The sequence below is a fragment of the Acipenser ruthenus genome, chromosome 7, assembly GCF_902713425.1.
Source record: "Acipenser ruthenus chromosome 7, fAciRut3.2 maternal haplotype, whole genome shotgun sequence".
NCBI lineage: Eukaryota > Metazoa > Chordata > Actinopteri > Acipenseriformes > Acipenseridae > Acipenser > Acipenser ruthenus.
The window spans coordinates 54,200,177-54,213,318 of NC_081195.1; the positions used below are offsets into that span (position 1 = coordinate 54,200,177).

The 13,142-nt window shown below is 39.3% G+C and overlaps 1 protein-coding gene across 1 annotated transcript in view; it reads right to left on the minus strand.

Annotated features, from left to right (window-relative positions):
• Positions 1-13,142, minus strand: part of LOC117414459 (transcription initiation factor TFIID subunit 3-like) — a 70,107-nt gene that overhangs the window by 14,775 nt on the left and 42,190 nt on the right. Inside the window, exon 3 of the mRNA XM_034024213.3 lies at positions 3,327-5,167. Coding sequence (XP_033880104.2) covers positions 3,327-5,167 — 1,841 coding nt within the window. The remainder of the gene's footprint in view (positions 1-3,326; positions 5,168-13,142) is intronic.

Genomic DNA, 13,142 nt, shown 5'->3' on the forward strand with positions numbered 1-13,142 from the left:
AATAAAGCATTATTATTATTATTTGTTTATTTAGCAGACGCCTTTATCCAGGGCGACTTACAGAGACTAGGTTGTGTGAACTATGCATCAGCTGCAGTCACTTACAATTACGTCTCACCCGAAAGACGGAGCACAAGGAGGTTAAGTGACTTGCTCAGGGTCACACAACGAGTCAGTGGCTGAGGTGGGATTTGAACCGGGGACCTCCTGGTTACAAGCCCTTTTCTTTAACCACTGGACCACACAGACTCCATTATTATGAAAAGTTCCCTTCAGCAGCCCAGATAAGCTGCATACCTGCCGTTTTTACGCATTAAAAAATCTGACAATTTTAATTTAATGCGTAAAAATATGCATAGCAATGTTGTTGCACAGCTTGTCTGCCTCCCCTCCCACCTTTCCTAAACTTCCACTAACAACTACATCTCCCAGAATACAATGTCTTCAGTTACTAGGAAACTGTACACAAGAAAAACCAACCCAACAAACATTATCCAATCTCTGGCTAGCCCTGTTGTCTTTGCAGCCAATCACAGTAAGAATAAGAAAAATTTGATGACTGGAGCCACCGTTCGAGGCAACCATTACAAAAAGATGCCTAAAATATTAAACAAACTGTCTTATTAATGCATTTCCCTATTTTATTTATATGTATATTAAAGTTTTAACATGACCACCGAGAATTTAATGTTAAAATATATGTAATTAATTTGCAGAGTCAGCGATACCTTGAAAAAAATGCACTGAGCCGATAAAGAACCTTGTAGAACACACACGTGGTTGTACACTGCAGTAGTTCAAAGTAACATTGCAGTTAAAATGGAAGGCTCTATTTTAATGCTTACCCCACTGCCTTTAAAGATTGTGCAATATTTATTGAGATTACACGACTTCAATGTTGCATTTTATCCCCTGAAAATACATTTTACTCTGTGTTAAAATTAAAGGGTAAATTACTCCCAGACCCAAAACCTTATCTGAAATGCTGGTTCCCTTGATTTACAAGTTTTATAATTCAAAGCAGAGAACAGTATGTAGCCTGAAAGGCCTTGATGTTCTGCATACTATGAAATATGAATACATACATTCCTTTTTTTAACATTTGTAACTGGAAGCTGCCTATAAACTTAAATAGAAAGACATTTTCAAAATTGCCAGATTATTATTATTGTTCAGACTGAACTTTCATAATGTAAAATTAAATAAATACTCCTAGTTCCTAAGTTTAACTACATTCTAAAATTATGAGTATTTTACTAGGTTAAAAACTCAAAAAGAACATATTTTTAAATAAGTACTTTGCACAAGGTGTTATTACTAGGAATGTGGTGCAGTCGAAGAGTATTTAGATTCCAAAGCTTACTGAACCAACGAAGAGGTGAAATCCTGAGATATACGATTCCTTTGTAGCTGACTAGAAATACATTGTCAGTGGATTTGTCCAGTTTTATGTAAAAGCAATACTCTTTTCACCTGAACTAATACAAGCAGTCATATAAGCCCCTTATTGCAGTGTGCTGCATTTTTCTACTAATCTCTTGGGATTTAGCTTCTTTGCCACATACCTTGGGGCACTTACTGATAAAGCCTTAACTCTCTATTTTTTTTTTCCAGGAAGCAGCCTTGCAAAAAATTAAAGTGATCAAGAGATTTTAAAAAATCATTTTCAAAATCCTTGCAGCAAAAGATCGACTTCTTAAGTTACCTATGTAAATCAACATTTTTTTTATTATTATTATTTTATGCTATAAGTTACATACAAACATATTGCTATACGGATGAGATCTGGCTTGATGGAGAGACAGACATGAAAGCCTAAACACATAAAGTAGATAAACAGAAACAATACAGTCAACATTGTGTGATTGCATTATAATGCATTACTCCTTTGACCTCAGTCACTAAATATGTTGAAATTGCTAATTGTCACATCTTAATGATCTTATTTTATAACAAACAGCTCTATAAAGTCAAATAAATTCTCAATTATTATTTTCCAATAAGAGAGGGCCAACCACAGAGAGATAAAACATACACCTCACTGAAAGTAGGCAAACTGCGTCATAGCTAACATGAAACGAGGAAATATAATGAAAATAAATGATCATTTTGAGTTTAATACACAAACTACACCTTGCTACAACTTGGCTGTTTATTATTATTATTTTTTTAATTAGTCTACACTGTTTACCCTAGATTAAGAAAAAAATATGTCACTCAACATGTATTCATTGTGTTAATTTCAATCTGTTCAACTGGTAGGAAAACATTTGTATACAGTTGTAGTCAAAAGTTTCCATACTCCAATGGAAATTTATAATTTCTAGAAATTTCTAAAAAAACAAATAATTTTAGGAAAAAACTTTTGTAGCAAAAGTTATTCTTCTGTGCATGAGGAAAAAAAGTTGAAACAGTCTACAATTATTTATTTGAGCATTTTTTTTTTTTTTGCAAAAATATTCTTATAGAGTATAAACGAGTTAGGCATGGGATACAACATAAAATCGACCAATAGAAAATCTGCATTTGCTCCATGGCCGTCCAATCATAAGTGAGCGGAGGCAGGACAAACAATTGAAGGTCTTTAGTAGGTTTAACCAATAGGAGAGTCAAAGATCTGCCCCTTGTAATGCAGGTGTCCAATCATTAGTGAGCAGAGGCAGGACATAAATATACTAGGGTACGGGTGTAAGAATAGCTGAATTTCTCGAGAACTTCTAAGTAATATTTCAAATTGCTTTTACAAATTAAAAAAAGAAAAGTCATAAAACAATGGATACATTATAGTCGATTTGGTTACTTTCTCTGAAAAAATTGAGGTATACACTACAAATACCCAAACTGACACATGAAGGGAAGGGATATACTCGCCACTTCCAAAATTCAAATTATGAAAGGTATCCGTGGCTTACCAGAACGGCTTAATCTCTTCGGTGCCTCAGGTTCAGGAAGGAAACCAAGTATGTAGCTATAATGGTAGATTAAATAACTGATGTTGGAAACGCAGCTCAGCTGTCTTGTGTTTTTAGGTATGTGACTGACAGTGGCCCGAAAGAATGGTGGTTATGTGAAAATGTGTTAATTTACTAAAATAAAAATAATAATCTAAATGCTTTTAAGAATACCAAATTCCCATTGATTCTATTAATTTTTTTAGTATTACTACACAGGACAGCCACTATAAGATTGTTACCTTTATTAAAATTGTGCATGGATTAATCTAACGATTAATCACTTAATGCCCACAAAATTAACCAATCAAAAATTTTAATTGCTTGACAGCCCTAATATATATATATTGGTCTCGACTATGCACTGTAGTTTACCTTTTCATGCTTGTGTTTTTCTTTCTCCTTTTCCTTCTTCTCTTTCTCTTTCTCCTTCTCCTTCTCCTTCTCTTTCTTTTCCTCTCTCTTTTCCTTTTCTTTCACTTTCTCCTTTTCCTTGTCTTTGTCCTTTTCTTTCTCTTTATCTTTCTTTTTCTTCTTTTCCTTTTTCTCTTTCTTCTTCTCCCTATCTTTAGGTTTTTCCTTTTCCTCAAACAGTTTTTCAGGGAGCATAGATGACAATGAAGGCAACATGGAGGAGATCCTAACATTGGTAGGGGTGCTAAACAGTGGCAATGAGGTCTCCTTAAGAGACATCAGTAGAGGCATAGAAGGAATCTTCAGCTTCTCCACCTTAACTTTATCTTTTCCCTTCTCTTTCTTCTCCTTATCCTTTTTACTCTTTTCTTTATCTTTCTTCTTATCTTTGCGCTTCTCTTTGTCCTTTTTGGAACCACTTTCTTTTGTTTTAGCCTTGGTGTCCACCTCTTCGAAGTCCTTGAGTTTGAATTTGATAGGTTCATGGTCCTCCTCTTTGATGAAGTCCTTCCATTGTAACTTGGCCTCCTTATTGGATTCTTTATCCTTGTCTTTATCTTTCTCCTTCGTTTTCTCCTTGTTTTTCTCCTTACTTTTTTCTTTATCCCTGTCCCTTTCCTTCTCTTTCTGTTTTTCCTTTTCCTTCTTCTTCATTTTGGTCTTCAGTTCTTTCTTCAGTTTTCTCTTCACATCAGCTGAAGCAGCCAGCTTTGTTTTTTCCTCATAGACCTTGAGAAGTGGTTCTGGAGTTGGTGGTGAAGCAGAGGGCGAAGATAAATATGGAGGATTGGAAGGTACACTTGAAGGAGTGCCCAAGTTTACTTTTCTTATGACCTCATTAATTGAATCATCCATTGTCCAGGAGTTATCTGAACTAGATGGAACAGGAGTTGAATTACCCTTACTAAAGCTATTTGTGCTCAGCATCAACTTAGGAGTCGTTGGCTCAGAAATCGTAAGTCGTCTAGGACTTGTAAGGATTTCCCCCTCTGATTCAGACCCCGATGAAAATGCGAATGGGTCAGGTTCCCTCTCTGCACAAGCCCAGGCAATCACTGCATCAATAGAGTCATCAATTGTGTTATCAGCCACAGAAAATGTCTTTAACTGATTATCGGCAGTTTGCTTCTCAGACTCGCACGTTGCTTGCCCTTGCTTTGAATGTATATTTTCTTTTCCCACCTTTTCACTCAATGCTGCTAAAGGTGTTCTTGTGGGAGTGTCCACCTTCACTGTGGAATGCAACGAAACCTTGGGACTTTTAGGGCTTTTAGTTCGCCCTGGTGATTTTTTCTCTTTAGGTCCAGATTTTGGAGATCGTATTGGACTTCCAGTAGCAGAAGTCAAATTAGACCCCTTAGGGGATTTAGTCTTTTGTCCGGGTGAAGTTATTTTCGGTTTTGATCTAGGAGTACCATGCTTAGAGTCTGTTTTTGGGGTAGGCTGTTGTGTTTTAGAGGGTGGTGCCAAAACTGGGGGCTCAGGGGATATAGACAAAGACCCGGAACTATCATGTGTATTTACAGGAGAGTGCATAGGTGGCACCTTTTGTGGGTTGATGGATATAAGAGGCTCTCTTGGTTCCATCCCCCCTTCTGGGCTTTCTGTTTTGAGACCTACATATCGTGATCTCTTCATGACTGGCATTTCCATTGAATCAGGACTTCCCAAAGGTCTCTTGCCCAAAAAGTTCTCGTCATTGACATCCTCTTCCTCTTCCATTTCTTCCTCCTCTTCAAGAGGAACCTGCATGGCTTCTGCTGAGGTGCCACCATCTGTAGGAACCTGCTCCTCTTCCTCTTCTGTAACATAATAAAATTAAGTATTAGGAAAATTATAGTGTGCACTTTTCTTTTATTTAAATCATGAAAAATCTGCAGCTTATAAAGGACCACCTTAACAGATACATTTCAATGCATCACTTTTGCAGAAGATATCAAAAAAAAAGTGAGGCTTATTAAAACATATGCAAATATGTAAGGAGGAAAATATATATATGACAGGATTAACGGGGGGGGGGGGGGGGGGGGGGGGGGGTCACCCACCCTCCGACACCTGCAAACACTTTACACAATTTACAAGTACGGTAAAGGAAAAAAATGTAATAGGATTTTTTTGCCAGTGAATCTTCTATGTGTAATTATTTAGATTTATCACAAGATGGCGCAATGGAAACACACAGTATGTTTCTATTGCGCCATCTTGTATTGCATAGCTGTGGTACTCTCTTTTCATTCAACAGTTTAGTAATGCCTTGGTTATTTAAGAATGGTTAAACACACTTATACATTGGATTAGCATATCACAAAACGTAATAAAATTACCAATATCAGTACCAGTGTTCAAAGTGAAACACAATCACCTGCTGTGTCACTCACAGAAGAATTTTAAAAGATAACCTGTTAGCAATGTACGTGCACTGTTACGCGCATATTCTCAATCTTTACATTGTGGGTATATGTAGCAGCGACCCAGCAATTCGGCATATGATGAGCAATGTGTCTTCGCTACACACCTTTATTGAGGAGTCAGCTAAATGCCATGCCATCTTTGAAGCTTTACAGAAGGGTGAACTTTATGGGTAGGTTACAACTTTAAAATCCCTCAGTGATACAAGATGGAGCTGTCATTCTGAAACGCTGAAAAGCCTTCTCGATAATTTTGATCAAGTTTTTGTTGCTTTGGCCAAAATTTCTGAAAATGATGCGCGACTGAGAGGTCAAGCGAACGGTATAATGGCATCAATTACCAACTTTCACTTTCTGTTCTCATGCCTCCTGATGAAACGAGTTCTAACACAGTGCAATGACCTTTCGAAAGCTTTGCAGTCATCCAACCTCAACCATGCCGCTGTTAACGGTCCATTTATTCAGTGCGTCTCAGGCGCGTCAGGTCCATTTATTTTCACACACGCAGTTTATTTTAGATGTGCTGTTTAAAAGTATTTTTTTCCCCACAGTAAAACAGGTTTAAAAAGGCACTGCATATCAACAGGACACTCAGTACTGCATCTCCAGCACCGCCCCACCCCTTATTCGCTGTATTTTTCACATACCACTTCATAGTCGTGCATACTGATAAATCATCTCCTGATCACTCGTTTTATCACCAAACTCCTCAATAATGCGATCAGGGTCATTATTTTATTACTATAACATCTCAAAAAGCTCTGCAAATGTCCGTAATATTCTTTGAGCGCTGGATGCGGAAGCAGCTATCTTGTTTGTTTATGGCCGTGTTATCTCTGTGGTGCCGGGGCTATGTGTATTGCTCAGATCCGCCCCTTTTTTTTCGGTCTGCCATTGAATGGTTTTCTCGGCTTTTTCCAGAGAAAAAAAGACTAGAGATCTGTGTTTTACGTCTTTTTGATGATGTCGGACAGGGTGCGACATCGGATCAGAAAGGGAAAATTGTAATGTCGGACCTGGTCCTACATAGGACCGCAAAGGGTTAAGGAAAATGACAGTTCCATGGATAACTTTGAACACCGACTGGCATTTTTTAAAGAACAAAAACAAAACAGCTTGGGTAACATGGACAGCCCCTTTCGACTCTTCCTCATAATACCCATGAGTACTGCAGCATGTGAACAAAACTTTTCCTGTCTTGGTAATGTGAGCGGACATCGTCTTCCTCTTCATTAAGGCAAGAAAAAAATATATTTAATAATGTTAACATATTTAAAAAATGAATGTATTTAGGGTTTCATAATTGGCCTGAGTATGGCTTCACAAACGGCATACTGTAACATTGTATCCCACAATTATATCTTCTTTGACATAAACTACTGTAAAGATGGCACAGTACTGTTTTCTTTTTTTTTTTTTATTTGGGCAGTAAAAGTGTTGTATAACCGTGATGATGCTGGGTCTAAAAATGCTAGTAAATCTGCGTGATATAGTATAGTACACACGAGAGATATTTACAATAAGTAATTTTTTTTGCCCCCTCCCCCCCAATTTTTGGTCCCAAATCCCGCCCATATATGTATGTATAAAATATATACACACACACATTATACATATATATATATATATATATATATATATTCTTAAAATAAGTGTTCAAATTAATGAAATACACAAACAAAAGAAGCAAATGGGTTAATACTTTCTCACGCATTACTTTCCTCAATAGACGCCTTCCAATTGGTACGATTTCCTCTTCATTAGAGACTTTTCAATAAGCCATAATTATAGTAGGGGTACCTTTATTAAAGAAGCCACAGGAAAGTTGTCTGCACTCACTGCAGGAAATGAAGTGAAATGCTGTTGAAATTCAACACTACACCTTCCCCTTTATGCACTAAAGGACTTGTATTGAAGTTGCTACAGTTAGCTGAAAGATACTCATCTGGGTTGATCTGCTCTCTAAAAATAATTGATCTACCTATAAAATAATGAATGTCATGGCACTGGTGATGAGTCAATAACTTGAAGCCTATTCTTAACAATATGAAAAGACTATTCCTTTCAATAAAAACAGAAATCTTGGATAAAAAAAAATATATATGATTTATGTTTACAACTTGAAGTACACTGTGAGAACAGAGTGCAATAGCATATCAGTGAAATCAACACTTTTTTGTTTAATGTTTAGTAGGCTTGTAAAGATTACGATAATAATCAAATTATCCATCGACTGGGACCCCACAATAACATTTCAATGAAATCAAATACTCCATGAAATTAAAAACTTGTCATATATATTAAATTACTGTCAAGAACGTAATCTGTGTTGTTGCTTCTAAAAATCACCGAGAATATGCGTCTGTGAACAAATACAGGATAATGATGCAGAGATCAAGAGTAATCTGCATTATGAATTTATTTTATACATATTATTTTGCTTTAAAATCAGTCCCAACTGTAGCCATCTGTCTTGAGCGAAACTAATAATATTTAACATTACAACATTGACATGTGCTGCTGTTTCAGAATAATGTTTTTTGTTATTATTATTATTTTTTTTTACCTTTTTGTTTTTAAGCAATGCACTATTCACAACCTTTTTCGTTTTTGATTGCTGTCTGAGTCTAAATGCCACTGGATAGTAGCTCGACATGTGATCTAATGAAACATTGCAGGTTGTACAAAATAGTTTGCCACCATCACCATGTAGAATGCAAAATTATTGTAATTTTTTTTAAAATTCATTTTGGACACTCGCTTAACAATACCAGTTGAGATCTCCTAGGATACTAAACCCGCCCCGGATGCCCATATATACCAAATCAGTGAGGAGAGCCCGGAGTGGTTATTGGCTGCTGTTAAGTGTCAATCAATAAATCCTGTCCAGTTTTCTTTTTGTAATTGAAACAAGCTTATAAATCACATCAGGAACCTGGACAGATACACATAACTTAATTGGATTTAAGTGCAAGGTAAAAGTATACAAAACAGACAGATTTCACGGTCCGTGTCACGTTTTCATGGAAGTGAAATAGGTAGGGCTTGGTAATGTATGTAAGCGAAACCACGGGGGGGAAACGTTGCGACGTGGTAAATCAATTAATAAAAATTCCACATACGTCTATGAAAGGGATATTCTACATATTCAAGTATGGAGATGCAAAATAAAATGCTCAACCGGAGAATGTGTCGCTGTGGAAAGTTCTGTTGCAGGAAAGGGCAGGCTACCTCTAATGTACTGTTTGGAAAAATTACGATATAGTTGTACGATAGAGATTATTTCCATGTGAATAAGCCATATTATTCTTATTCGTATTCATTTCTTAGCAAACGCCCTTACCCAGGGAGACTTACAGTTGTATACAAAAAATACATATCAAGAATTACAGTACGATTAAGAGCAAGATACAAAATACAATGACTTCAGTCATAATAAGAGCAAATAAACAACACAGTACGATTTGATATCAGGGCAGTTCAAGAGCAGATAAAAGTGTTGATAGTTACATCAGGGTTAGATACGAGTGCAAGTGAAATACAAAATACTACAGATTGGGTTAAGAACAGGATTAAATACACTAAAATAGGGAGCAGATAAGTGCAAGTTAAAGTGCATTAAAGGCAGAGTGCTAGAGTTGAGTTTTACAGGTGTTGTCTGAAGAAATGCGTCTTGAGGAGGTGCCGGAAGGTGGTCAGTGACTGGGCAGTCCTGACATTCACAAGAAGGTCGTTCCACCACTGCGGGGCGAGGGTGGAGAAAGAGCGGGCTCTGGAGGCAGGGGAGCGTAGTAGAGGTACAGCCAGTCTTCTACTGCAGGCGGAGCGGAGAGGTCGGGTGGGGGTGTAGGGAGAGATGAGGGTCTGGAGGTTGCTGGGTGCAGTCTGGTCAAGGCATCGGTAGGCGAGTACAAGAGTCTTGAACTGGATGCGAACGGTGATCGGGAGCCAGTGGAGTGAGCAGAGCAGTGGAATAGCATGGGAGAAGCGAGGCAGGGAGAACACCAGGCGAGCAGCAGAGTTCTGGATGAGCTGGAGCGGACTGGGGTGGCGGACACAAGGAGGCCGGCCAGGTGGGAGTTGCAGTAGTCTATGCAGGAGAGTACCAGGGCTTGGACAAGGAGTTGTGTGGAGTAGTTGGTGAAGAAGGGTCTGATTTTTCGTATGTTGCTCAGGAAGAAATGGTAAGTGCATGCTAGAGTGGAGATGTGCTGGGAGTAGGAGAGGAAGGGGTCCAGGGTTACTCCAAGGTTCCTGGCTGAGGAAGAGGGAGAGAGCATGGCAGATTCCAGAGGAATGGAGATAGAGAGATCAGAGGAGGGGGAAGATGAGGAGGGGAAGAAAAGGTCAGATTTAGAGAGGTTGAGTTTGAGGTGATGCGAGTGCATCCAGGAGGAGATAGCAGACTGACAGGTAGAGATATGGGAGAGGGGAAGGAGAGGAAGATCTGAGCATAATCAGCATAGCAATGGTATGAGAAACCATAGGATGCAACTGGTGTACAGAGAGAACAAGAGAGGACCCAAGACTGATCCTTGGGGGACTCCTGTTGAGAGAGGGTGAGGTGTGGAGGTTGAGCCGAGGGAGGTTTCCTGGTAGGTGCGGTCAGAGAGGTAGGAGGAGAACCAGGCCAGAGCAGTGCCGGAGATTCCCAGGTCAGTGAGAGAGGATAGGAGAATAGAGTGATCGACAGTGTCAAAGGCAGCAGAGAGATCGAGGGGAATTAGGACAGAGGAGAGAGAGAGAGACAGCACAGGCAGAGTTTAGCGAGTTAGTGACAGACAGGAGAGCAGTTTTAGTGGAGTGAGCAGAGCGGTAACCAGATTGGAGAGGGTCGAGCAAAGAGCTGGCGTGTACTGCCCGCTCGAGGGTTTTAGAGAGGGACACAGGACAGTAGTTCTGGAGGGTGGTGGTTTGAGGGTAGATTTTTTGAGGAGGGGAGTGACATAGGCTTGTTTGAAGGCAGAGGGAAAGAGGCCAGAGAGGAGAGAGGTGTTGAGAAGGGAGGAGATGAAGGGGAGTAGAGCAGGAGCAGCAGCTTGAAAGAGGTGAGTGGGGAGGGGGTCCAGGGCGCACGTGGTGGGTTTGTGGCCTCGGAGGAGGGAGGAGAGGTCAGAGTCAGAGGGTAGAGAAGGAGGAGAGGTAGAGTGAGTTAGTAGGGGAGACAGAGCGGGAGGGATAGAAGAGAGGGAGAGGTGTTAGAGTATGCGGATATCAGAGATTTTAGAGGAGAAGAAAGAGGCAAAGTCATCAGAGGAGATAGAGGAGAGGGGGGGGGGGGTTGAGGAGGGAGGAGAAGGTAGAGAATCGTTTCCGGGCTTTGTTAGTGGAGGATTGGATAATAGATTGGAAATAGGAGTGTTTAGCAGAGGAGAGAGTAGAGGAGAAGGAGGAGAAGAGGGAGCGGTAGAGGTGTAGGGCAGCAGGGAGTTTGGTTCTCTTCCATTCTTTTTCAGCAGAGCGCAGTTTGGTTCTTGCTAAGCGGAGCACAGAGGAGTGTCAGGGTTGGGGAAGGGCGGGCCAGTTGGGAGATGAGGGGATAGGGGGAGTCGAGGGAGGAGGTGAGGCAGGAGAAGAGGGTGGAGGTAGCAGTCTACAGAGAGTTGGGAGAAGGAGTCGATAGGAGGGAGGTGTGAGAAAACGGTGGAGGCAAGGACAGAGGGGGAGAGAGAGCGGTGGTTACGGCGGGAGGTGACAGTGGGGATAGGTGGAGTAGGGAGAGAGGGGAGAGACTGAGAAAAAGAGATGAAATAGTGATCAGAGGTCCAGAGGGTTGGCGGGGCAGCAGGCCCTGGAGAAGGTGAGGTCCACTTGACGGCCAGCTTTGTGGGTAGGAGGGGATGGAGAGAGAGAGAAGTTGAAGGAGTGAAGGAGAAGAAGGAATCTGGCAGAGTGGGTGGGGTTGGAGAGATGGATATTGAAATCACCTAACAGGACAGTTGGGGTAGACAGAGAGAGAAGGGAGGAGATAGTCGAGCCATAGTGTTAACGTAGTTTTCAAACCTTTTTTTTATTTTTATCTCCTTTGGACAGTGGGATTGATTTTTTTTCTTTTTCTTAATTTACCGTTATGTTTACACTGGAAATTCGTCAGATTTTACACTTTTTTTTTTTTTTAAAAGCATTTTAACTCGATAATGATCGATAATTGTCGTTAGAGTTTGGACGATAATCGATGTAATGATTTAAACTAGGCACTCCAGTTAATAAAGAGGGGCATGATATTGAACAAGTAGCAAAGTTAAAAACAAACAAAAAAACCCCACAGGAACAGGATATATTTTACAGTATTTGACATATTTAATAATATCTACAGTATGTCTTATGACTTATGTCTGCTGACTATTACACTCACATTTTCTATGCTATTGGGAATTGTCTTAAAATGTGTTTCAACTTGATATAGTTCAGAGAGCAAAAAATAAATGCTATACAGTACTATAATCTCTCAGAATACACTGTGACTAACAGTTCTGTACAACAAAAAACATTAAAAATGCTTTTTAAACAAAAAGACCTGAAATGACACCAACTATTATAAATGGCCTAATCTATATGTTAATACAGCTGTATCCTATAACCACAGAAGGGATAAGATAACATTATGACTTTAGGGTTTTTGTGGCTACACTCTATGGTAATTGTTCTCAAAGGTTATTTGGTTGACACCACCAGTCTTCTGATTGGCTCAGTTCTGTTATTTATGATATGAATTATGATAACAATGATGTCCCTTCTTCCTTGCCTTCTAGAAGATACAATAAATTGCTATCGTTAATCACTGGTCTTTGTTCAGCTAGGATTACTGCAGTATAATAATAATTGTATTTAAGAATATGTATTTGTTTCCTTCTTGCAGTAAAATGTGAGTGCCAATATTTTATATTCTGACATTTAATTTGTAAAGCAGCACAAGTAGTATTTGCATTTTATTACCTTTTTTGGACCCAGAAACAGTATGTGCCATCTATTGTATCAGTGAATGCAATACACAATGTCCAGCTGGACAAATACAGTAGAATTACACAACGTAAGATAAAGCTGTCAACTGAGTCATTATAAGGGCTGATATCTGATGATGATATCTGATCACTGTTTATTAACGCTCAACATATACATGAATAATATCACTAATTTGCATGGAGCAAAGTTGTATTTCTCTACGAGAGACCAGCTATACAATTGCGGCTGACTGCTATGCACTGCTATTCATGATTTTTTTACTAATAAAAAGATAAGCAAGATAACGATATGAGAAAATAGTAGAACTTTACAGAGATGTCCTAATGTATCAGGGGACTGAAGATCTCTTCGTGGATAGAATTTGGCTAGGCCAGTTTTTGTGACCCATATTAGAATTTAACCAGAC